A 27,528-nucleotide genomic window follows, 5' to 3' on the forward strand; every position below is an offset into this window, starting at 1 on the left:
CCTAGGCTGTCATTGAAAATAAGAATTTGTAATAAGCTGACTTGCCTAGTGAAATAAAAAAATCTATATATTTGTTCTTAACTGCAAGTGCGATGTTAAAACTGCGAAACGTCACCTGAGGAACTGTAGGGCTGCAGGACTATAAAGCTGTAGGGCTGTAGGGTTGCAGGGCTGTAGGCCTATCTATTTGAAACCCCACTGCCACTCACATACACACGCAGTTCTTCATCTTTATATTGTCGCACTCAGGTCCCACCGCAAAGTTTGAACTTTCCCACAGCAACTCTCAGATTTCGACATAAGACTGTCAAGGGATCTCTCTCTCTCTCTCTCTAGTTCCGCTATTCATTATTGGTGTGCTGTAGGTCTATTAAAACATACCTCCTCGTGCGTAAAACGCTGGGCATGCTGCGTCCTGGCACCGAGGAGTGGAAAATGCGCACTGTCAGTTTCATGCTCTTTTGTTGGCCTCATCGTTGCTGTTTGCAGCGCAGGTCGATAATGAGCAGGGCTGGTGTTTGAGAGAGAACATCCGGATGGATGAGAGAAAGAGCGTCCTTCAGAAGTCCGGCATGCATGAAGCAGTGAGATCATTGTGTTGATAATAAATATCTCCGTGTGTGCCAGGCCAGCCGAACAACTCCAGCAAGCAGCTACAACACCAACGTAGTCTCAGAGCATTTGGTATTATTCTGTATGTAAATCGAGGACAGTCCTGTTATGTATACATTTGTGGATGTCCATTATCTATTTCGTACAATATGTTATAAATTACAATTCGTACAATATGTTACGAATTTTCAGAATGTACAATTTCCTACAAATTTGCTAAACATATGGCAGATTACAAATACCAATTTGTTGTGACTAATCTTAGCTAGGTGGCTAATGCTAATGTTAGCTAGCTCTAGGAGTTAGGGTTATGGATTAAGGGTGTGGTTAAAGGTTTAGGGTTATCTAAATGGGTTAAAGTTAGGGTTATGAGAAGGGTTAGCTAACATGCTAAGTAGTTGCAAAGTAGCTAAAAAGTAGCAAAGTTGCTCATTAGCTAAAATTGTCCCTGATGGGATTCGATCACACAACCTTTGGGTTGCTAGACGTTCGCGTAACACTTCGATTCATCCACCCCGAATCAACGACCCTCCATTCAATTTAACCTTATTAAGGTAAAAGTTTTTTTGTTGTCTTATGTAACCATACCAAACGTAACATATCATACTAATTTGATTGTCCCGGATTTACATTTACTATGTTACATCTGGTCTATGAGACCAGTCTGACAATATTACAACGCCTCGCTGCACGAGCTCTGCTGGAACTGGATGTGTGCGGTGTGCGCACGGTTCCTCGTGCACTGGCACAGCACACTAGAGAGCGCAAGAACCACAACAACAAAATGCCAGAAGGAGAAGAAGTGGCCTAGCAGAGCCAGAGAACACACAGAGTTTCCTTTTTTGTTGTTGTTGGAAGAATGAATGTTCCTCTCTCTCTTTTTATCTTCGCTCTGCTGCAGTTGATTTGCGCAGCTGTGGTCGCCGTCTCCGCCGTAGTAATCACTGGATCGGTTAAATACGTCTCCTTGGAGGACCAACTTCTTGAAGAGGGTACTATCAGTGGTTCAGGACGCAGGACTTGCAGGCTGTACTGTCGGGTTGGCATTGGTTTCCATCTCCAGATCCACACTGACGGAAGAGTTAACGGCAGTCATGAACCTAATCAGTTGAGTAAGTTATTATTATTAAACCTCTCTGCTATGGCCAGGCCTCTCAAGTGGATATTTATGTTAATGATCCATAAAGTGCGAGTGGATAGAGAGAAGGTCGTGCTGAAATGGAAGACTATTGCTTACTGATTACATTGCTAAGGTTTCCAACATGAACGCATTATACATTATTGCATGAAGTTGTCTCCGAACTATAATGTTTAGGCTATTACTATGTATCTTGAAAAAGGTGTCCATTCATATTGCCATTTCAACTTTAATTGTAGTATATTTAAGCAATAAGGCACGAGGAGGTGTTGTATATGGCCAATATCCCACAGCTCAGGGCTGTTACGCACGATGCAACGTGGAGTGCCTGGATACAGTCCTTAGCCGTCATATATTGGCCATATACCACAAACCCCCAGAGATGCCTTAGTGCTACAATAAACTGGTTACCAACGTAATTAGAGCAGTAAAAATAAACGTTTTGTCATACTTGTGGTATACAGTCTGATATACCACGGGCTGTCAGCCAATCAGCATTCAGGGCTTGACCCATCCAGTTTATAATTACTTATGTATAACCATGACCTGTTTTAGGAATAACAAGTCACTGTGGAAGGATTGTGTTATGTCAAGCTTAAATAAATATACTAAATAATACATACATCATTTATTTATAGGGTTCTGATTCGTAGCATATCTAGCTACACATGTAATATATATCTAGCTACACACGTCAGTCACAGTCAGCGATAGTAGCCCTGCCATTCCTATACCTATCCTTAGCCTCGGGTTACCGGTTACCCTCAGGAGCTGTTGACTGGAGTATGGACTGGGCCTGTATTACAGAAAGTGTCCCAGAGAAGTAGTTCTGATCTAGAATCACTTTGACTTTCAGATCACAATGAATGCAATTGTATAAACGGGGGAGACCTGCTCCCTAGATCAGCATTCTGACTCCGAAACACTTTGTGGATTACGGGCTCTGTCTGAAATGCCTTGTATGTGACTCTTTGGGACATTGACAGGTCTGTATTGTGTAACAGGTGTAGAAGAAGAGACCAGGATGTTTTGGATTGGACTTCGGTATGATTGTCATCACAACAATGCAATGTGCAACATGTTTGGATGGCTGTCATTGGCTCTGTGTGTTACAACGTTGGGGACATACTAGTTTCCTTATTCTAGTTTCCTCAGTCTAAAAGTGTTTTTAATTCATATTTTGTAATTTTTTTTATAATAATAATAAAAAATTGTTAATGCCAAAAAGTTTATCAAATAATGTTACTCTGGATGATGATGTAATTGATGGACAGACTCTTGTAATTTTATATATTATCAGATATAATAATACGATCATATAGGCTAACTATTATATACTATTTTACAAGACCATTTCAAAGAGGACAAGTCACCTATAGTAATTCTATAGTAACACTTGTTTAAGATCAAAACAGTGACCCACTCTATTGATGTAATAACAGGAATCTGGAAAAAAATGTGTCTGTGTGTCTCCAGTCAACAAATCAAAATTGTATCGGTCATATACACATGGTGTGTCTCTAGCCTACATGTAGCCTACACGTAAATCAGGATTTGACCTTTAGTAGACTTCCTCAACCCCAGACATCTACTAACTCTCATTTCCTTTAGTAAACTGTTTAAAAGCTGCCCATGAACATACTGTAAATCTCTCTCAGAGAGGGCGGAAGGGACAGAGAGGGCGGAAGGGACAGAGAGGGCGGAAGGGACAGAGAGGGCGGTCTGCTTTTAGAAGTCACATTACAGTACCTGGAAACATCGTTGTTTTCAAAGTGACGGTCTGATCATCTGTGAATCTTTTCGGTGGTCATTTTTTAAAATAAAGTCTTAATTTCTCTCCATTTAAACGTAAATAATATAACGTATAATAATGCCTCTTGAGCTTAACGTAACTATCTTACCCTATCATAACCCCAAAATATAAGGATACATATTTCTGGCCCTGTCCTTAGCTGTACCAAAACAAGTGGTGGGTGAATACCAGAATGTAGGTTTAATGTGTCTGCTGTTCTATCAGAGACAACAGCAAGATGGGGAGTCCGTGACTTGACCACTTGACAATCGAGTCTCCTATTATCATAATTCATTGGATTTGATATTGATTATTATAATTTTTTAAAAACATTTTGTAATGTAGTCTACTCTCATTAACATCAATGCATGTTTAACACGTTCTTGCGTATTGTGTTTGTCTCAACTTCGATGGAGGGATACTGAAGCTGGCTAGCAGGCGTTCTGATTTCTGTTTCTCCAAGAAAATAGATGGACAATATATTCCAGCAACTCAGTAACACATACAATGGTACTACAGTGTTATTACTACAGTGTAATTACTGGTACTACAGTGTTATTACTACAGTGTAATTACTGGTACTACAGTGTTATTACTATAGTGTAATTACTACAGTGTAATTACTGGTACTACAGTGTTATTACTATAGTGTAATTACTGGTACTACAGTGTTATTACTACAGTGTAATTACTTGTACTACAGTGTTATTACTACAGTGTAATTACTGGTACTACAGTGTTATTACTACAGTGTAATTACTGGTACTACAGTGTTATTACTATAGTGTAATTACTGGTACTACAGTGTTATTACTATAGTGTAATTACTGGTAATACAGTGTTATTACTACAGTGTAATTACTGGTACTACAGTGTTATTACTATAGTGTAATTACTGGTACTACAGTGTTATTACTATAGTGTAATTACTACAGTGTAATTACTGGTACTACATTCTTTACTATAGTGTTATTACTGGTACTACAGTGTTAATACTATAGTGTAATTACTGGTAATACATTGTTATTACTATAGTGTAATTACTGGTACTATAGTGTTATTACTACAGTGTAATTACTGGTACTACATTGTTATTACTACAGTGTAATTACTGGTACTACAGTGTTATTACTACAGTGTAATTACTGGTAATACAGTGTTATTACTACAGTGTAATTACTGGTACTACAGTGTTATTACTATAGTGTAATTACTGGTACTGCAGTGTTATTACTACAGTGTAATTACTGGTACTACAGTGTTATTACTACAGTGTAATTACTGGTACTACAGTGTTATTACTATAGTGTAATTACTGGTACTACAGTGTTATTACTATAGTGTAATTACTGGTAATACAGTGTTATTACTACAGTGTAATTACTGGTACTACAGTGTTATTACTATAGTGTAATTACTGGTACTACAGTGTTATTACTATAGTGTAATTACTACAGTGTAATTACTGGTACTACATTCTTTACTATAGTGTTATTACTGGTACTACAGTGTTATTACTATAGTGTAATTACTGGTAATACATTGTTATTACTATAGTGTAATTACTGGTACTATAGTGTTATTACTACAGTGTAATTACTGGTACTACATTGTTATTACTACAGTGTAATTACTGGTACTACAGTGTTATTACTACAGTGTAATTACTGGTAATACAGTGTTATTACTACAGTGTAATTACTGGTACTACAGTGTTATTACTATAGTGTAATTACTGGTACTACAGTGTTATTACTATAGTGTAATTACTGGTACTACAGTGTTATTACTACAGTGTAATTACTGGTACTACAGTGTTATTACTACAGTGTAATTACTGGTACTACAGTGTTATTACTACAGTGTAATTACTGGTACTACAGTGTTATTACTATAGTGTAATTACTGGTAATACAGTGTTATTACTACAGTGTAATTACTGGTACTACAGTGTTATTACTATAGTGTAATTACTGGTACTACAGTGTTATTACTATAGTGTAATTACTACAGTGTAATTACTGGTACTACATTCTTTACTATAGTGTTATTACTGGTACTACAGTGTTATTACTATAGTGTAATTACTGGTAATACATTGTTATTACTATAGTGTAATTACTGGTACTATAGTGTTATTACTACAGTGTAATTACTGGTACTACATTGTTATTACTACAGTGTAATTACTGGTACTACAGTGTTATTACTACAGTGTAATTACTGGTAATACAGTGTTATTACTACAGTGTAATTACTGGTACTACAGTGTTATTACTATAGTGTAATTACTGGTACTACAGTGTTATTACTATAGTGTAATTACTGGTACTACAGTGTTATTACTACAGTGTAATTACTGGTACTACAGTGTTATTACTACAGTGTAATTACTGGTACTACAGTGTTATTACTACAGTGTAATTACTGGTACTACAGTGTTATTACTATAGTGTAATTACTGGTAATACATTGTTTTTACTACAGTGTAATTACTGGTACTACAGTGTTATTACTATAGTGTAATTACTGGTACTACAGTGTTATTACTATAGTGTAATTACTACAGTGTAATTACTGGTACTACATTCTTTACTATAGTGTTATTACTGGTACTACAGTGTTATTACTATAGTGTAATTACTGGTAATACATTGTTATTACTATAGTGTAATTACTGGTACTATAGTGTTATTACTACAGTGTAATTACTGGTACTACATTGTTATTACTACAGTGTAATTACTGGTACTACAGTGTTATTACTACAGTGTAATTACTGGTAATACAGTGTTATTACTACAGTGTAATTACTGGTACTACAGTGTTATTACTATAGTGTAATTACTGGTACTACAGTGTTATTACTATAGTGTAATTACTGGTACTACAGTGTTATTACTACAGTGTAATTACTGGTACTACAGTGTTATTACTACAGTGTAATTACTGGTACTACAGTGTTATTACTACAGTGTAATTACTGGTACTACAGTGTTATTACTATAGTGTAATTACTGGTAATACATTGTTTTTACTACAGTGTAATTACTGGTACTACAGTGTTATTACTACAGTGTAATTACTGGTACTACAGTGTTATTACTACAGTGTAATTACTGGTACTACAGTGTTATTACTACAGTGTAATTACTGGTAATACATTGTTATTACTACAGTGTAATTACTGGTATTACAGTGTTATTACTACAGTGTAATTACTGGTACTACATTGTTATTACTACAGTGTAATTACTGGTACTACAGTGTTATTACTATAGTGTAATTACTGGTACTACATTGTTATTACTACAGTGTAATTACTGGTACTACAGTGTTATTAGTACAGTGTAATTACTGGTACTACAGTGGTATTACTATAGTGTAATTACTGGTACTACAGTGTTATTACTACAGTGTAATTACTGGTACTACATTGTTATTACTATAGTGTAATTACTGGAACTATAGTGTTATTACTATAGTGTAATTACTGGTACTACAGTGTTATTACTATAGTGTAATTACTGGTACTATAGTGTTATTACTATAGTGTAATTACTGGTACTACATTGTTATTACTATAGTGTAATTACTGGTAATACAGTGTTATTACTATAGTGTAATTACTGGTACTACAGTGTTATTACTACAGTGTAATTACTGGTAATACAGTGTTATTACTACAGTGTAATTACTGGTACTACAGTGTTATTACTATAGTGTAATTACTGGTACTACAGTGTTATTACTATAGTGTAATTACTGGTACTACAGTGTTATTACTATAGTGTAATTACTGGTACTACAGTGTTATTACTACAGTGTAATTACTGGCACTACAGTGTTATTACTATAGTGTAATTACTACAGTGTAATTACTGGTACTACAGTGTTATTACTATAGTGTAATTACTGGTACTACAGTGTTATTACTATAGTGTAATTACTGGTACTACAGTGTTATTACTACAGTGTAATTACTACAGTGTAATTACTAGTACTACAGTGTTATTACTATAGTGTAATTACTGGTACTACAGTGTTATTACTACAGTGTAATTACTATAGTGTAATTACTGGTACTACAGTGCTATTGCTACAGTGTTATTACTATAGTGTAATTACTGGTACTACAGTGTTATTACTACAGTGTAATTACTGGTACTACAGTGTTATTACTACAGTGTAATTACTACAGTGTAATTACTGGTACTACAGTGTTATTACTATAGTGTAATTACTGGTACTACAGTGTTATTGCTACAGTGTTATTACTACAGTGTAATTACTGGTACTACAGTGTTATTACTATAGTGTAATTACTGGTACTACAGTGTTATTGCTACAGTGTTATTACTATAGTGTAATTACTGGTACTACAGTGTTATTACTACAGTGTAATTACTGGTACTACAGTGTTATTACTATAGTGTAATTACTGGTACTACAGTGTTATTACTATAGTGTAATTACTGGTACTACATTGTTAATACTACAGTGTAATTACTGGTAATACAGTGTTATTACTACAGTGTAATTACTGGTACTACAGTGTTATTACTATAGTGTAATTACTGGTACTATAGTGTTATTACTATAGTGTAATTACTGGTACTACATTGTTATTACTACAGTGTAATTACTGGTACTACAGTGTTATTACTATGGTGTAATTACTGGTAATACATTGTTTTTACTACAGTGTAATTACTGGTAATACATTGTTATTACTACAGTGTAATTACTGGTACTACAGTGTTATTACTACAGTGTAATTACTGGTACTACAGTGTTATTACTATAGTGTAATTACTGGTAATACATTGTTTTTACTACAGTGTAATTACTGGTACTACAGTGTTATTACTACAGTGTAATTACTGGTACTACAGTGTTATTACTACAGTGTAATTACTGGTACTACAGTGTTATTACTACAGTGTAATTACTGGTAATACATTGTTATTACTACAGTGTAATTACTGGTATTACAGTGTTATTACTACAGTGTAATTACTGGTACTACATTGTTATTACTACAGTGTAATTACTGGTACTACAGTGTTATTACTATAGTGTAATTACTGGTACTACATTGTTATTACTACAGTGTAATTACTGGTACTACAGTGTTATTAGTACAGTGTAATTACTGGTACTACAGTGTTATTACTATAGTGTAATTACTGGTACTACAGTGTTATTACTACAGTGTAATTACTGGTACTAAACAGGTATAAGATCAACTTAATGGAAAGTGTTACTGAGATTCGAGTTAGGATTACTAAGAGCATGAGGTTGCTGTTACATCCGTGTTAAAGTGCGGCTGTAGTTACCGAGGTAACATCAGGGTAGTAAGGTGGCTGTAGTTACCGAGATAACGTCAGGGTAGTAAGGTGGCTGTAGTTACCGAGGTAACGTCAGGGAAGTAAGGTGGCTGTAGTTACTGAGGTAACGTCAGTGTTAAAACGTGGCTGTAGTTACCGAGGTAACGTCAGGGTAGTAAGGTGGCTGTAGTTACTGAGGTAACGTCAGGGTAGTAAGGTGGCTGTAGTTACCGAGGTAACGTCAGTGTAGTAAGGTGGTTGTAGTTACCGAGGTAACGTCAGTGTAGTAAGGTGGCTGTAGTTACCGAGATAACGTCAGGGTAGTAAGGTGGCTGTAGTTAATGAGGTAACGTCAAGGTAGTAAGGTGGCTGTAGTTACCGAGGTAACGTCAGGGTAGTAAGGTGGCTGTAGTTACTGAGGTAACGTCAGGGTAGTAAGGTGGCTGTAGTTACTGAGGTAATGTCAAGGTAGTAAGGTGGCTGTAGTTACCGAGGTAACGTCAGGGTAGTAAGGTGGCTGTAGTTACTGAGGTAACGTCAGGGTAGTAAGGTGGCTGTAGTCACTGAGATAACATCAGGGTAGTAAGGTGGCTGTAGTTACCGAGGTAACGTCAGTGTAGTAAGGTGGCTGTAGTTACCGAGATAACGTCAGGGTAGTAAGGTGGCTGTAGTTACTGAGGTAACGTCAAGGTAGTAAGGTGGCTGTAGTTACCGAGGTAACGTCAGGGTAGTAAGGTGGCTGTAGTTACTGAGGTAACGTCAAGGTAGTAAGGTGGCTGTAGTTACCGAGGTAACGTCAGGGTAGTAAGGTGGCTGTAGTTACTGAGGTAACGTCAGGGTAGTAAGGTGGCTGTAGTTACTGAGGTAATGTCAAGGTAGTAAGGTGGCTGTAGTTACCGAGGTAACGTCAGGGAAGTAAGGTGGCTGTAGTTACTGAGGTAACGTCAGTGTTAAAACGTGGCTGTAGTTACCGAGGTAACGTCAGGGTAGTAAGGTGGCTGTAGTTACTGAGGTAACGTCAGGGTAGTAAGGTGGCTGTAGTTACCGAGGTAACGTCAGTGTAGTAAGGTGGTTGTAGTTACCGAGGTAACGTCAGTGTAGTAAGGTGGCTGTAGTTACCGAGATAACGTCAGGGTAGTAAGGTGGCTGTAGTTAATGAGGTAACGTCAAGGTAGTAAGGTGGCTGTAGTTACCGAGGTAACGTCAGGGTAGTAAGGTGGCTGTAGTTACTGAGGTAACGTCAGGGTAGTAAGGTGGCTGTAGTTACTGAGGTAATGTCAAGGTAGTAAGGTGGCTGTAGTTACCGAGGTAACGTCAGGGTAGTAAGGTGGCTGTAGTTACTGAGGTAACGTCAGGGTAGTAAGGTGGCTGTAGTCACTGAGATAACATCAGGGTAGTAAGGTGGCTGTAGTTACCGAGGTAACGTCAGTGTAGTAAGGTGGCTGTAGTTACCGAGATAACGTCAGGGTAGTAAGGTGGCTGTAGTTACTGAGGTAACGTCAAGGTAGTAAGGTGGCTGTAGTTACCGAGGTAACGTCAGGGTAGTAAGGTGGCTGTAGTTACTGAGGTAACGTCAAGGTAGTAAGGTGGCTGTAGTTACCGAGGTAACGTCAGGGTAGTAAGGTGGCTGTAGTTACTGAGGTAACGTCAGGGTAGTAAGGTGGCTGTAGTTACTGAGGTAATGTCAAGGTAGTAAGGTGGCTGTAGTTACCGAGGTAACTTCAGGGTAGTAAGGTGGCTGTAGTTACTGAGGTAACGTCAAGGTAGTAAGGTGGCTGTAGTTACCGAGGTAATGTCAGGGTAGTAAGGTGGCTGTAGTTACTGAGGTAACGTCAAGGTAGTAAGGTGGCTGTAGTTACCGAGGTAACGTCAGGGTAGTAAGGTGGCTGTAGTTACCGAGGTAACGTCAGTGTAGTAAGGTGGCTGTAGTTACTGAGGTAATGTCAGTGTAGTAAGGTGGCTGTCGTTACTAAGGTAACGTCAGGGTAGTAAGGTGGCTGCAGTTACTGAGGTAACGTCAGGGTAGTAAGGTGGCTGTAGTTACCGAGGTAACGTCAGGGTAGTAAGGTGGCTGCAGTTACTAAGGTAACGTCAGGGTAGTAAGGTGGCTGCAGTTACTAAGGTAACGTCAGGGTAGTAAGGTGGCTGCAGTTACTAAGGTAACGTCAGGGTAGTAAGGTGGCTGCAGTTACTAAGGTAACGTCAGGGTAGTAAGGTGGCTGTAGTTACTAAGGTAACGTCAGGGTAGTAAGGTGGCTGCAGTTACTAAGGTAACGTCAGGGTAGTAAGGTGGCTGCAGTTACTGAGGTAACGTCAGGGTAGTAAGGTGGCTGTAGTTACCGAGGTAACGTCAGGGTAGTAAGGTGGCTGCAGTTACTAAGGTAACGTCAGGGTAGTAAGGTGGCTGTAGTTACCGAGGTAACGTCAGGGTAGTAAGGTGGCTGCAGTTACTAAGGTAACGTCAGGGTAGTAAGGTGGCTGCAGTTACTAAGGTAACGTCAGGGTAGTAAGGTGGCTGTAGTTACCGAGGTAACGTCAGGGTAGTAAGGTGGCTGCAGTTACTAAGGTAACGTCAGGGTAGTAAGGTGGCTGTAGTTCATTAATTGCTTTGTAATTTTAATATAATGGAGTTGAGTATTTTTTTGTTATTACACAAGTAGAATGAGGAACAGTCCCTATAATGAACTAGATCATATCTAAATCCTTTTAGAGGGACCAAGGTGTGAACTAGTGTTTCTTTGATGGCTGCTGCCAACTGGCTGCCGCTCTGTAAATAAAACAAGGACATCCATCAGTCCCTGCAATGTTTTTTCAGATATAAAAGAGAGAGAAATAGAGAGAAAGAGGAAGAAACAGAGAGTCAGAGAGAGTGAGAGAGAGAGAAAGAGGAAGAAACAGAGAGTCAGAGAGAGTGAGGAGAGAGAAAGAGGAAGAAACAGAGAGTCAGAGAGAGTGAGAGAGAGAGAAAGAGGAAGAAACAGAGTCAGAGAGAGTGAGAGAGAGAGAAAGAGGAAGAAACAGAGAGTCAGAGAGAGTGAGAGAGAGAGAAAGAGGAAGAAACAGAGAGTCAGAGAGAGTGAGAGAGAGAGAAAGAGGAAGAAACAGAGAGTCAGAGAGAGTGAGAGAGAGAGAAAGAGGAAGAAACAGAGAGTCAGAGAGAGTGAGAGAGAGAGAAAGAGGAAGAAACAGAGAGTCAGAGAGAGTGAGAGAGAGAAAGAGGAAGAAACAGAGAGTCAGAGAGAGTGAGAGAGAGAGAAAGAGGAAGAAACAGAGAGTCAGAGAGAGTGAGAGAGAGAGAAAGAGGAAGAAACAGAGAGTCAGAGAGAGTGAGAGAGAGAGAAAGAGAGACAGAAAGAGAGAGTTCATCCCTCGGCAGTAGTACTGTAGACTACTTTGTCGGCGACCTCAACCCAGAGTCTCTCAGAGTGTTCACAGTAAGCCAACTGACACCCCTCTCAGACCACAGAAAAATCACAATCTACTTGAACAATGCTCAACCATGAAGTATCAAAGCCCAACAAACTGCGTGTTATTAAGAAATACCATAGATTTAAGGAGGTGGTGTAGAAACCTAACGAAAAAACTATTGACCAACAGCCAATTAAATTCCTCCTACATAAATTGTTTTCTTGTAATAGTTAAGGTTTAAACTTAGCAGTACGCAACCTGAACAATATATTTGACCTATCAGCTAACATACTAAATAAAATAAAAAAATCTAGCAGAAAACCTAAGAAAACTAAAAACAGTGAGAAATGTTTTGATGAACGATGCAACAAAAAAACACAAGAAAGAAATTAAGAAAACCTATCCAGACTTAAAACACAGAGACCAAGAAAAAGAGAACCGACGTCTTCACTATGGCGAAACACAAAAAAACAGTACAGAAATGCAACATAACGAAAGAGAAGGAACAACACGTCAGAAAACAGCTCAATGGGATTGAAGAAGCCATAGAATCAACTTCTGGGAAAATTATTGTTACAATATTTTACTGTCTTACTATTTTTATACTATTATTATTTATTTTATTTATTTTATTTTTTATTTTCATACTTACTATAAAAAAATAAAATCTGCATTGTTGGTTAAAGGGCTTGTAATTTGATTTAATTTGATTTAATTTGAACACTAAACCAACAACACAAAGAGATATCAAAACTTATAATGAACTATTAAAGACTACCAGAACCCACTGGATTCTCCAATTATATTGGATGAAATTAAAATGTTTTAAAAAATCCAATCCTAAAAGGCCTGTGGTGTTGATGGTTGACTAGATAAAATGATAAAACATACAGACCAAAAATTCAAATGTTCTATTCTTAAACTCTTCAACATTATCCTCCGCTCTGGCATCTTCGCCAATATTTTGAACCAAAGTTTGTTCATCCCAACCCACAAAAGTGGAGACAAAGTTGACCCCTAATAATTACAGCGTCAACAGTAACCTCGGAAAAGTCCTCTACATTGTCATCAAAAGAGGACTCCCAACTCGTCCTTGGTAAAAAACAATGTCCTGAGCAAATGTCAAAATTGGCTTCATACCAAAATATCATACGACAGACCACGTATACACCCTGCACACCTTTATTGACAAACAAACAAACAAATAAACAAAAACAAAAAACAAAGTCTTCTCATGTTTCGTTGACTCACTTTAGAATGAGGAGAGTTAAAATTGTCAATAAACACACAGATTATTTTCCTCATGGCCGTGGGGTGAGACAGGGATTCAAGCTTGTTCAAACCATCAGGAACTCTTTCCATGACATAGACTGACCAGGTGAAAGCTATGATCCAAATCAAATCAAATCAAATTTATTTGTCACATACACATGGTTAGCAGATGTTAATGCGAGTGTAGCGAAATGCTTGTGCTTCTAGTTCCGACAATGCAGTAATAACGAACAAGTAATCTAACTAACAATTCCAAAAAACGACTGTCTTATACACAGTGTAAGGGCATAAAGAATATGTACATAAGGATATATGAATGAGTGATGGTACAGAGGAGCATAGGCAAGATACAGTAGATGGTATCGAGTACAGTATATACATATGAGATGAGTATGTAAACAAAGTGGCATAGTTAAAGTGGCTAGTGATACATGTATTACATAAGGATGCAGTCGATGATATAGAGTACAGTATCTACGTATGCATATGAGATGAATAATGTAGGGTAAGTAACATTATATAAGGTAGCATTGTTTAAAGTGGCTAGTGATATATTTACATCATTTCCCATCAATTCCCATTATTAAAGTGGCTGGAGTAGAGTCAGTGTCGTTGACAGTGTGTTGGCAGTAGCCACTCAATGTTAGTGGTGGCTGTTTAACAGTCTGATGGCCTTGAGATAGAAGCTGTTTTTCAGTCTCTCGGTCCCAGCTTTGATGCACCTGTACTGACCTCGCCTTCTGGATGACAGCGGGGTGAACAGGCAGCGGCTCGGGTGGTTGATGTCCTTGATGATCTTTATGGCCTTCCTGTAGCATCGGGTGGTGTAGGTGTCCTGGAGGGCAGGTAGTTTGCCCCCGGTGATGCGTTGTGCAGACCTCACTACCCTCTGGAGAGCCTTACGGTTGAGGGCGGTGCAGTTGCCATACCAGGCGGTGATACAGCCCGCCAGGATGCTCTCGATTGTGCATCTGTAGAAGTTTGTGAGTGCTTTTGGTGACAAGCCGAATTTCTTCAGCCTCCTGAGGTTGAAGAGGCGCTGCTGCGCCTTCCTCACGATGCTGTCTGTGTGAGTGGACCAATTCAGTTTGTCTGTGATGTGTATGCCGAGGAACTTAAAACTTGCTACCCTCTCCACTACTGTTCCATCGATGTGGATGGGGGGGTGTTCCCTCTGCTGTTTCCTGAAGTCCACAATCATCTCCTTAGTTTTGTTGACGTTGAGTGTGAGGTTATTTTCCTGACACCACACTCCGAGGGCCCTCACCTCCTCCCTGTAGGCCGTCTCGTCGTTGTTGGTAATCAAGCCTACCACTGTTGTGTCGTCCGCAAACTTGATGATTGAGTTGGAGGCGTGCGTGGCCACGCAGTCGTGGGTGAACAGGGAGTACAGGAGAGGGCTCAGAACGCACCCTTGTGGGGCCCCAGTGTTGAGGATCAGCGGGGAGGAGATGTTGTTGCCTACCCTCACCACCTGGGGGCGGCCCGTCAGGAAGTCCAGTACCCAGTTGCACAGGGCGGGGTCGAGACCCAGGGTCTCGAGCTTGATGACGAGCTTGGAGGGTACTATGGTGTTGAATGCCGAGCTGTAGTCGATGAACAGCATTCTCACATAGGTATTCCTCTTGTCCAGATGGGTTAGGGCAGTGTGCAGTGTGGTTGAGATTGCATCGTCTGTGGACCTATTTGGGCGGTAAGCAAATTGGAGTGGGTCTAGGGTGTCAGGTAGGGTGGAGGTGATATGGTCCTTGACTAGTCTCTCAAAGCACTTCATGATGACGGATGTGAGTGCTACGGGGCGGTAGTCGTTTAGCTCAGTTACCTTAGCTTTCTTGGGAACAGGAACAATGGTGGCCCTCTTGAAGCATGTGGGAACAGCAGACTGGTATAGGGATTGATTGAATATGTCCGTAAACACACCGGCCAGCTGGTCTGCGCATGCTCTGAGGGCGCGGCTGGGGATGCCGTCTGGGCCTGCAGCCTTGCGAGGGTTAACACGTTTAAATGTCTTACTCACTTCGGCTGCAGTGAAGGAGAGACCGCATGTTTTCGTTGCAGGCCGTGTCAGTCGCACTGTATTGTCCTCAAAGCGGGCAAAAAAGTTATTTAGTCTGCCTGGGAGCAAGGCATCCTGGTCCATGACTGGGCTGGGTTTCTTCCTGTAGTCCGTGATTGACTGTAGACCCTGCCACATGCCTCTTGTGTCTGAGCCGTTGAATTGAGATTCTACTTTGTCTCTGTACTGGCGCTTAGCTTGTTTGATAGCCTTGCGGAGGGAATAGCTGCACTGTTTGTATTCAGTCATGTTACCAGACACCTTGCTATGATTAAAAGCAGTGGTTCGCGCCTTCAGTTTCACACGAATGCTGCCATCAATCCACGGTTTCTGGTTAGGGAATGTTTTAATCGTTGCTATGGGAACGACATCTTCAACGCACGTTCTAATGAACTCGCACACCGAATCAGCGTATTCGTCAATGTTGTTGTCTGAGGCAATACGAAACATCTCCCAGTCCACGTGATGGAAGCAGTCTTGGAGTGTAGAGTCAGCTTGGTCAGACCAGCGTTGGACAGACCTCAGCGTGGGAGCTTCTTGTTTTAGTTTCTGTCTGTAGGCAGGGATCAACAAAATGGAGTCGTGGTCAGCTTTACCGAAAGGGGGGCGGGGCAGGGCCTTATATGCATCGCGGAAGTTAGAGTAACAATGACCCAGGGTCTTTCCACCCCTGGTTGCGCAATCGATATGCTGCTAAAATTTAGGGAGTCTTGTTTTCAGATTAGCCTTGTTAAAATCCCCAGCTACAATGAATGCAGCCTCCGGATAAATCGTTTCCAGTTTGCAGAGAGTTAAATAAAGTGCGTTCAGAGCCACCGATGTGTCTGCTTGGGGGGGGATATATATGGCTGTGATTATAATCGAAGAGAATTCCCTTGGTAGATAATGCGGTCTACATTTGATTGTGAGGAATTCTAAATCAGGTGAACAGAAGGATTTGAGTTCCTGTATGTTTCTTTCATCACACCATGTCACGTTAGCCATAAGGCATTCGCCCCCGCCCCTCTTCTTACCAGAAAGATGTTTGTTTCTGTCGGCGCGATGCGTGGAGAAACCCGTTGGATGCACCGCCTCGGATAGCGTCTCTCCAGTGAGCCATGTTTCCGTGAAGCAAAGAACGTTGCAGTCTCTGATGTCCCTCTGGAATGCTACCCTTGCTCGGATTTCATCAACCTTGTTGTCAAGAGACTGGACATTGGCAAGAAGAATGCTAGGGAGTGGTGCACGGTGTGCCTGTCTCCGGAGTCTGACCAGAAGACCGCCTCGTTTCCCTCTTTTTCGGAGTCGTTTTTTGGGTCGCTGCATGGAATCCACTCCGTTGTCCTGTTTGTAAGGCAGAACACACGTTAGTCATAAGGCATCCCTTATTGATGTTATCTGTTAAATCCACTTGTAGATGAAGGGGAGGAGACAGGTTAAAGAAGGACTTTTTTAGGCCTTCAGACATGGGATTGTGTATGTGTGCCAGTCAGAGGGTGAACGGGCAAGACAAAAGATTTAAGTGCCTTTGAACGGGGTATGGTTGTAGATACCAGGCCGCACCGGTTTGTGTCAAGAACTGCAACGCTGCTGGATTTTTCACGCTCAACAGTTTCCTGTGTGTATCAAGAATGATCCACCACCCAAAGGACATCCAACTTGACACAACTGTGGGAAGCATTGGAGTCAACATGGGCCAGCATCCCTGTGGAATGCTTTCAACACAGGATCGCTGTGGAACGCGTTTGGACACCTTGTAGACTCCATGCCCCGACGAATTGAGGCTGTTCTGGCGGCAACAGGGGGGTGCAACTCAATAGTATCAAGGTGTTCCTAATGTTTTGTACACTCAATGAATTGGCTAGGCACTAGAACAGTCTGCATCTTTATGATGTAATGTTTACTGTACATTTATTAAACATTTATTTTTTGTTGATGTCATTTTTTTGTCTCTTCTCACTTTTGTTTATTGTTTATTTCCCTTTCCCAAATAGCCCCTTTGAATTGAATTGAGAGAGAGAGAGAAACCAGAGAGAGAAACCAGAGAGAGAAACCAGAGAGAGAAACCAGAGAGAGAAACCAGAGAGAGAAAGAGACAGTGAAAGAAATAGAGAAAAAGAGAGACACAGAAAGAAAGAAACAAAGAGAGGAACCCTAGAACATCCTAGAAATATGTTTCCCATGCCAAAAAGCCCATTTGAATTGAATTTTGAGAGAGAGAGAGAGAGAGAGAAAGAAGAAGAGAGACACAGAATGAAAGAAACAAGGAGAATAACCGTAGAAAACCATAGAAATAGTACATTATATACTGATGTATTGTTGTGATGATGTGTCTGATTCTGTTCTCAGGTGTCCTGGAGCTCTTTGCCGTTTCTCAGGGGGTCATCGGTATCCGAGGAGTCTACAGCAACAGATTTTTAGCCATGAACAAGAGAGGAAGGCTACATGCTATCGTAAGTATCCTATTTATTACATATTGCACAACTTTTGCCCAGGACCCATAGGGTGCCATTTTGGATTCCATTTTGGCTGCCATTTTGAGAAGAGACTCGCAGAAACTCCATTGTTTCTTGTCCTGAAATGAATTTGGCCTGAACACTAAAAGAGATGAAAGCCATAGTTTGGCCTCAGATCTGTTTGTTCTGTGTTGCCACAATGGGACCAGGCTTGAAAGTCATGGCACTGACAACAAATGTGAACCATCTTGAGAATTGCAGATTTATTTTCTTTTTAATTAAACTCTGAATGACTTTAAATCTGTACCCAGCAGTCAGTCAGCTAGCCAGCCAGCCAGCCAGGCGGGCAGCCAGCCAGCCAGGTGGGCAGCCAGCCAGCCAGGTGGGCAGCTACACTGCTACTTTGTAAGCAGGCCAGCCAAACAGCCAGCCAGTCAGCCAGACACCCAGGCAGAAAGCCACACTGCTACTTTGTAAGCAGGCCAGCCAAACAGCCAGCCAGTCAGCCAGACACCCAGGCAGAAAGCCACACTGCTACTTTGTAAGCAGGCCAGCCAAACAGACAGCCAGTCAGCCAGACACCCAGGCAGAAAGCCACACTGCTACTTTGTAAGCAGGCCAGCCAAACAGCCAGCCAGTCAGCCAGACACCCAGGCAGAAAGCCACACTGCTACTTTGTAAGCAGGCCAGCCAAACAGCCAGCCAGTCAGCCAGACACCCAGGCAGAAAGCCACACTGCTACTTTGTAAGCAGGCCAGCCAAACAGCCAGCCAGTCAGCCAGACACCCAGGCAGAAAGCCACACTGCTACTTTGTAAGCAGGCCAGCCAAACAGCCAGCCAGTCAGCCAGACACCCAAGCAGAAAGCCACACTGCTACTTTGTAAGCAGGCCAGCCAAACAGCCAGCCAGTCAGCCAGACACCCAAGCAGGAAACCACACTGCTACTTTGTAAGCAGGCCAGCCAAGCAGCCAGCCAGTCAGCCACCCAGGCAGAAAGCCACACTGCTACTTTGTAAGTAGGCCAGCCAAACAGCCAGCCAGTCAGCCAGACAGCCAAGCAGAAAGCCACACTGCTACTTTGTAAGCAGGCCAGACAAATAGCCAGCTAGACAGCCAGCCACCCAGGCAGAAAGCCACACTGCTACTTTGTAAGAAGGCCAGCCAGCCAGCCACCCAGGCAGAAGGCCACACTGCTACTTTGTAAGTAGGCCAGCCAAGCAGCCAGCCAGGCACCAGGCAGAAAGCCACACTGCTACTTTGTAAGCAGGCCAGCCAAGCAGCCAGCCACCCAGGCAGAAAGCCACACTGCTACTTTGTAAGCAGGCCAGCCAAGCAGTCAGCCAGCCAGCCACCCAGGCAGAAAGCCACACTGCTACTTTGTAAGCAGGCCAGCCAAGCAGCCAGCCACCCAGGCAGAAAGCCACACTGCTACTTTGTAAGCAGGCCAGCCAAGCAGTCAGCCAGCCAGCCACCCAGGCAGAAAGCCACACTGCTACTTTGTAAGCAGGCCAGCCAAGCAGCCAGCCAGCCAGCCACCCAGGCAGAAAGCCACACTGCTACTTTGTAAGCAGGCCAGCCAGTCATCTAGCTCTGCTGATAGTCATCTGTAGGGAGCCTGGCCTGACCGGGTAGATAGCCTCACTGTTAGCATGTGTTAATGGGCAGTCCAGATAGTCCGGTCTAAGAAGGCTGATCATATATATAGATAGAGAGAGAGAAAGACAGACAGCGAGAGAGAGAGTGAGAGAGAGTGAGAGAGAGAGAGAGAGAGAGAGAGAGAGAGAGAGAGAGAGAGAGAAAGCATGTGAATGAGACAGAGAACAAGAGAAAGAGTGAGGGAACGAGACAGAGCGAAAGAGTGAGTGAACGAGATAGAGAGAAAGAGTGAGTGAACGAGACAGAGAGAAAGAGACAGCGACAGAGACAGACAGGCAGACAGAGCGAGCGCGTGAAAAAAAAGACAGAGAGAGAGAGAGAGAGACAAAGCGTGTGAATGAGACAGACAGAGACAGCGAGAGAGCGAGACAAAGACAGAGAGAGACAGAGAGAAACAGAGAGAGAGACAGAAACTGAGAGAGACAGAGAGAGAGAGAAACTGAGAGAGACAGAGAAAGAGAGAGAGAGAAACAAAGCGTGTGAATGAGACAGACAGAGAGAGCGATAGATAGGTAGAGCAAGAGAGGGAGAGAGAGAGAAACAAAGGGATACATGTGAAGTAGAGTCCTATAAGCCTCTGCAGACACAGTGGACAATTATAGTCCAGCTGTATAGGACCCATCAGTGTAGAATTAGCCTAGATTCTCCTCGCTCGCCACACACACACACACACACACACACACACACACCCACACCCACACCCACACACACACACACACACACACACACACACACACACACACACACACACACATCAATACTAATTCTCCGCTGATGGATCTTATACAGCTGGATTAACACTAATAGTCCTCTGTGTCTGCTGCGTTTTATAGGACTCTACTTCACCACAGACAGATGAGTCCTCTGTGTCTGCTGCGTTTTATAGAATACTTCACCACAGACAGATGAGTCCTCTGTGTCTGCTGCGTTTTATAGGACTCTACTTCACCACAGACAGAGGAGTCCTCTGTGTCTGCTGCGTTTTATAGGATACTTCACCACAGACAGACGAGTCCTCTGTGTCTGCTGCGTTTTATAGGATACTTCACCACAGACAGACGAGTCCTCTGTGTCTGCTGCGTTTTATAGGATACTTCACCACAGACAGACGCGTCCTCTGTGTCTGCTGCGGTTTATAGGATACTTCACCACAGACAGACGAGCCCCCCGACCAGACAGACGAGCCCCCCGACCAGACAGACGAACCCCCCGACCAGACAGACGAACCCCCCGACCAGACAGACGAGCCCCCCGACCACAGACAGACGAGTCTCCGACCTGACAGACGAGCCCCCCGACCACAGACAGACGAGTCCCCCGACCTGACAGACGAGCCCCCCGACCACAGACAGACGAGTTCCCCGACCAGACAGACGGGCCCCCCGACCAGACAGATGAGCCTCCCGATGAAACAGACGAGCTCCCCAACCAGACAGACAGATGAGCCCTCAGACCACAGACAGACGAGTCCCCCGACCAGACAGATGAGCCCCCCACCAGAGAGACGAGCCCCCCGACCACAGACAGACGAGTTCCCCGACCAGACAGACGAGTTCCCCGACCAGACAGACGAGCCCCCCGACCAGACAGACGAGCCCCCCGACCAGACAGACGAGCCTCCCGACCAGACAGACGAGCCCTCAGACCACAGACAGATGAGCCCCCGACCAGACAGACAGATGAGCCCCCCGACCAGACAGACGAGCCTCCCGACCAGACAGACGAGCCCTCAGACCAGACGGAGGAGCCCCTCGGCCAGACAGACGAGAACCCCGACCAGACAGACGAGCCCCCAGACCAGACAGACGAGCCCCCCGACCAGACAGACGGGCCCCCCGACCACAGACAGACGAGTCCCCCGACCAGACAGACAAGCCCCCAGACCAGACAGACGAGCCCCCAGACCAAACAGACAAGAACCCCGACCATAGACAGACGAGCCCCCTGACCACAGACAGACGAGCCCCCAGACCAGACAGACGAGAACCCCGACCGCAGACAGACGAGCTCCCTGACCACAGACAGACGAGCCCCCAGACCAGACAGACGAGCCCCCCGGCCAGACAGACGAGAACCCCGACCACAGACAGACGAGCCCCCAGACCAGACAGATGAACCCCCCGACCAGACAGACGAGCCCCCCGACCACAGACAGACGAGTCCCCGACCTGACAGACGAGCCCCCCGACCACAGACAGACGAGTCCCCCGACCTGACAGACGAGCCCCCCGACCACAGACAGACGAGTTCCCCGACCAGACAGACGAGCCCCCCGACCAGACAGACCAGCCTCCCGACGAGACAGACGAGCCCCCCAACCAGACAGACAGATGAGCCCTCAGACCACAGACAGACGAGTCCCCCGACCAGACAGATGAGCCCCCCACCAGAGAGACGTGCCCCCCGACCACAGACAGACGAGTTCCCCGACCAGATAGACGAGTTCCCCAACCAGACAGACGAGCCCCCCGACCAGACAGACGAGTCCCCCGACCAGACAGACGAGCCTCCCGACCAGACAGACGAGCCCTCAGACCACAGACAGATGAGCCGCCGACCAGACAGACAGATGAGCCCCCCGACCAGACAGAAGAGCCTCCCGACCAGACAGACGAGCCCTCAGACCACAGACAGATGAGTCCCCGACCAGACAGACAGATGAGCCCCCCGACCAGACAGAAGAGCCCCCCGACCAGACAGACGAGCCTCCCGACCAGACAGACGAGCCCTCAGACCACAGACAGATGAGCCCCCGACCAGACAGACAGATGAGCCCCCGACCAGACAGACAGATGAGCCCCCCGACCAGACAGAAGAGCCCCCAGACCAGACAGACGAGAACCCCGACCACAGACAGACGAGCTCCCTGACCACAGACAGACGAGCTCCCTGACCACAGACAGACGAGCCCCCAGACCAGACAGACGAGCCCCCCGGCCAGACAGACGAGAACCCCGACCACAGACAGACGAGCCCCCAGACCAGACAGACGAGCCCCCAGACCAGACAGACGAGAACCCCGACCACAGACAGACAAGCCTCCAGACCAGACAGACGAGCCCCCTGACCACAGACAGACGAGCCCCCAGACCAGACAGACGAGAACCCCGACCGCAGACAGACGAGCTCCCTGACCACAGACAGACGAGCCCCCAGACCAGACAGACGAGCCCCCCGGCCAGACAGACGAGAACCCCGACCACAGACAGACGAGTCCCCAGACCAGACAGATGAACCCCCCGACCAGACAGACGAGCCCCCCGACCACAGACAGACGAGTCCCCGACCTGACAGACGAGCCCCCCGACCACAGACAGACGAGTCCCCCAACCTGACAGACGAGCCCCCCGACCACAGACAGACGAGTTCCCCGACCAGACAGACGAGCCCCCCGACCAGACAGACGAGCCTCCCGACGAGACAGACGAGCCCCCCAACCAGACAGACAGATGAGCCCTCAGACCACAGACAGACGAGTCCCCCAACCAGACAGATGAGCCCCCCACCAGAGAGACGAGCCCCCCGACCACAGACAGACGAGTTCCCCGACCAGACAGACGAGTTCCCCGACCAGACAGACGAGCCCCCCGACCAGACAGACGAGTCCCCCGACCAGACAGACGAGCCTCCCGACCAGACAGACGAGCCCTCAGACCACAGACAGATGAGCCCCCGACCAGACAGACAGATGAGCCCCCCGACCAGACAGAAGAGCCCCCCGACCAGACAGACGAGCCTCCCGACCAGACAGACGAGCCCTCAGACCACAGACAGATGAGCCCCCGACCAGACAGACAGATGAGCCCCCGACCAGACAGACAGATGAGCCCCCCGACCAGACAGAAGAGCCCCCAGACCAGACAGACGAGAACCCCGACCACAGACAGACGAGCTCCCTGACCACAGACAGACGAGCTCCCTGACCACAGACAGACGAGCCCCCAGACCAGACAGACGAGCCCCCCGGCCAGACAGACGAGAACCCCGACCACAGACAGACAAGCCTCCAGACCAGACAGACGAGCCCCCAGACCACCTGTCTGAGGTCTGGGGGCTCGTCTGTCTGGCCGGGGGGCTCGTCTGTCTGTGGTCGGGGGGCTCGTCTCTCTGTTGGGGGGCTCGTCTGTCTGTTGGGGGCTCGTCTGTCTGTGGCCGGGGGGCTCGTCTCTCTGTTGAGGTCTGGGGACTCGTCTGTCTGAGGTCTGGGGGCTCGTCTCTCTGTTGAGGTCTGGGGCTCGTGTTCCACACAATGTCTTTATGCTGTAATCAGTCTGTCATATTTAATATTCAGATGTTTTCACAGTGGCAGTTTACTGTCTGGAGTAATGGGCAAGTAGACAGATGTGTATTAAACTGTTTTATCTACCCAGCCAGCCACGACAAACAACATCTCTTCTAAGGTCAAAGGGTCACCTGGATTTATTGAGCAACCGATGGAGGGAGGGAGGGAGTGATGGTGGGGAGGGAGAGAAAGGGAGAATTAAATAAGTCCTAGTAAACATTATACATTGTTTACTGATCTATCTTGGTACTGAAGAGTTGGTGAGGAGGTAGAGATCATAAATCTAGCTATGCCACACCCTGGAGCTCTGTCTAACCATACCATACAGGTTATTATATCTAGTGGGAGCTCTGTCTAACCATACAGGTTATTATATCTGGTGGGAGCTCTGTCTAACCATACCATACAGGTTATTATATCTAGTGGGAGCTCTGTCTAACCATACAGGTTATTATATCTAGTGGGAGCTCTGTCTAACCATACCATACAGGTTATTATATCTGGTGGGAGCTCTGTCTAACCATGCAGGTTATTATATCTGGTGGGAGCTCTGTCTAACCATACAGGTTATTATATCTGGTGGGAGCTCTGTCTAACCATACAGGTTATTATGTCTAGTGGGAGCTCTGTCTAACCATACAGGTTATTATATCTAGTGGGAGCTCTGTCTAACCATACAGGTTATTATATCTGCTGGGAGCTCTGTCTAACCATACAGGTTATTATATCTAGTGGGAGCTCTGTCTAACCATACAGGTTATTGTATCTATTGGGAGCTCTGCCTAACCATACAGGTTATTATATCTAGTGGGAGCTCTGTCTAACCATACAGGTTATTATGTCTAGTGGGAGCTCTGTCTAACCATACAGGTTATTATATCTAGTGGGAGCTCTGTCTAACCATACAGGTTATTACATCTAGTGGGAGCTCTGTCTAACCATACAGGTTATTACATCTAGTGGGAGCTCTGTCTAACCATACAGGTTATTATATCTGGTGGGAGCTCTGTCTAACCATACAGGTTATTATATCTATTGGGAGCTCTGTCTAACCATACAGGTTATTATATCTAGTGGGAGCTCTGTCTAACCATACAGGTTATTACATCTAGTGGGAGCTCTGTCTAACCATACAGGTTATTATATCTGGTGGGAGCTCTGTCTAACCATACAGGTTATTATATCTATTGGGAGCTCTGTCTAACCATACAGGTTATTATATCTAGTGGGAGCTCTGTCTAACCATACAGGTTATTACATCTAGTGGGAGCTCTGTCTAACCATACAGGTTATTGTATCTGGTGGGAGCTCTGTCTAACCATACAGGTTATTATATCTAGTGGGAGCTCTGTCTAACCATACAGGTTATTATATCTGGTGGGAGCTCTGTCTAACCATACAGGTTATTACATCTAGTGGGAGCTCTGTCTAACCATACAGGTTATTGTATCTGGTGGGAGCTCTGTCTAACCATACAGGTTATTATATCTAGTGGGAGCTCTGTCTAACCATACAGGTTATTATGTCTAGTGGGAGCTCTGTCTAACCATACAGGTTATTACATCTAGTGGGAGCTCTGTCTAACCATACAGGTTATTGTATCTGGTGGGAGCTCTGTCTAACCATACAGGTTATTATATCTAGTGGGAGCTCTGTCTAACCATACAGGTTATTATGTCTAGTGGGAGCTCTGTCTAACCATACAGGTTATTACATCTAGTGGGAGCTCTGTCTAACCATACAGGTTATTGTATCTGGTGGGAGCTCTGTCTAACCATACAGGTTATTGTATCGCTTGTGAGAATCCTTGGGTACTACATGTTGCCGTTTCCCACCAAAGGTATTTTTATTTTTAGTTAGGAATGTCTTGGATCAGAAATGTCAAATCAAATGCTTCGTTTGTTTGAAACACTGTATTGACGTTTTATAAAGCATACAGAGGAAATGAACAGTAAACTAGGGTTTAATAGAGCTCTCATCTCCGAAAGGAAGTCCCAGCTCAGGTGGAGTAGGGTAGGATTGAGTATAGAGATGGATCGTAGAGCAGGGGGATATGTACGGTAATACTGTATGTGCTGGCGGGGTGCTTGTTAATGTTGAAGATTCTTTTTCACATTGGGGAAATTGAGACATTCATTTTGTGTAACATTTGTGTAATCGTTGTGTAATCGTTGTGTAACCATTGTGTAATCGTTGTGTAACCATTGTGTAATCGTTGTGTAACCGTTTAGATCTCTGTAACATTATGTTTGTTTGTGTTTTCCAGGAGCGATTCACGGACGACTGTAGGTTCTGGGAGCGTTTCCAGGAGAGCAGTTACAACACTTACGCCTCAGTGTTGCACCGGAACCACCAGACGGGACGGGACTGGTACGTGGCCCTGAACAAGAGAGGAAAATCTAAGATGGGCTCCAGCCCCAGGGTCAAATCCCAGCACGTTTCCACGCACTTCCTCCCCAGGCTCAATGTGCACAACCTGCAGAGCGTTCGTGGTTTCACCATCACCGACAGGAGCAAAGAGAGGAGGAAAAACCAGCCGCCACTGATCCAACCGCCCTCACAACCATACAGGGATGTTAATGCAGAGACAGGGAAGAGGGTACAGACTGTCAAGTACTGGCCCAAGTTTCGGTTTGGATAGACTACGAAGTGATGAGGGAGGAAGTAATACAAACTGTATGTGCGTTATATGGATTGACAGGATGGATTACTGGCTAACATAAACATGGACATGACACCTGTTTACCTCAACAACAACAACAACAACAACAACAACAAAAATCGCTGAACTGTTACTTTCCGTTATTTCAAAGTATTCCAGATGTCATAAAATAGTGATTTAAAAACCAAAGGGCTGTAACATGCAGTCATTAAGCTTTGTGATTGTACAGCTATGATGGTTACAATGGTTGTATGGTTACAACTGCTTCCGAAGGTGGTCCCCTTTGGGCCAATTAAAAACACAACGTGCGATAACTACTTCATATATAGTTAGAACCACAACATGTGATAACTTCTTCATATATAGTTAGAACCACAACATGTGATAACTACTTCATATATAGTTAGAACCACAATATGTGATAACTAGTTCATATATAGTTAGAACCACAATATGTGATAACTAGTTCATATATAGTTAGAACCACAACGTGATTTACATTACATTATCAAAAGACACCTGCTCATTGAACATCTCATTCCAAAATCATGGGCATTAATATGGAGTTGGTCCCCCACTTTGCTGCTATAACAGCCTCCACTCTTCTGGGAACGATTTCCACTAGATGTTGGAACATTGCTGCAGAGACTTGCTTCCGTTCAGCCATAAGAGCATTAGTGAGTTCAGGCACTGATGTTGGGCGATTAGGCCTGGCTCGCAGTCGGCGTTCCAATTCATCCCAAAGATTTTCGATGGGGTTGAGGTCAGGGCTCTGTGCAGGCCAGTCAAGTTCTTCCACACCGACAAACCATTTCTGTATGGACCTCGCTTTGTCCACAGGGGTATTATCATGCTGAAACAGGAAAGAGCCTTCCCCAAACTGT

General features: G+C 44.2%; 1 protein-coding gene across 1 annotated transcript; it reads left to right on the forward strand.

Annotated features, from left to right (window-relative positions):
• Positions 1–572: 572 nt before the first annotated feature.
• On the forward strand, positions 573–27,191 carry LOC109876579 (fibroblast growth factor 5-like). Its single transcript, XM_020468985.2, has 4 exons — positions 573–584; positions 1,514–1,724; positions 17,937–18,040; positions 26,249–27,191. The coding sequence occupies exons 1-4, from the start codon at positions 573–575 to the stop codon at positions 26,621–26,623; spliced, it is 702 nt and encodes a 233-aa protein (XP_020324574.2). The 3' UTR covers positions 26,624–27,191.
• Positions 27,192–27,528: the final 337 nt, after the last annotated feature.

The sequence above is a fragment of the Oncorhynchus kisutch genome, linkage group LG3 (genome assembly GCF_002021735.2).
Source record: "Oncorhynchus kisutch isolate 150728-3 linkage group LG3, Okis_V2, whole genome shotgun sequence".
Classification (NCBI taxonomy): domain Eukaryota; kingdom Metazoa; phylum Chordata; class Actinopteri; order Salmoniformes; family Salmonidae; genus Oncorhynchus; species Oncorhynchus kisutch.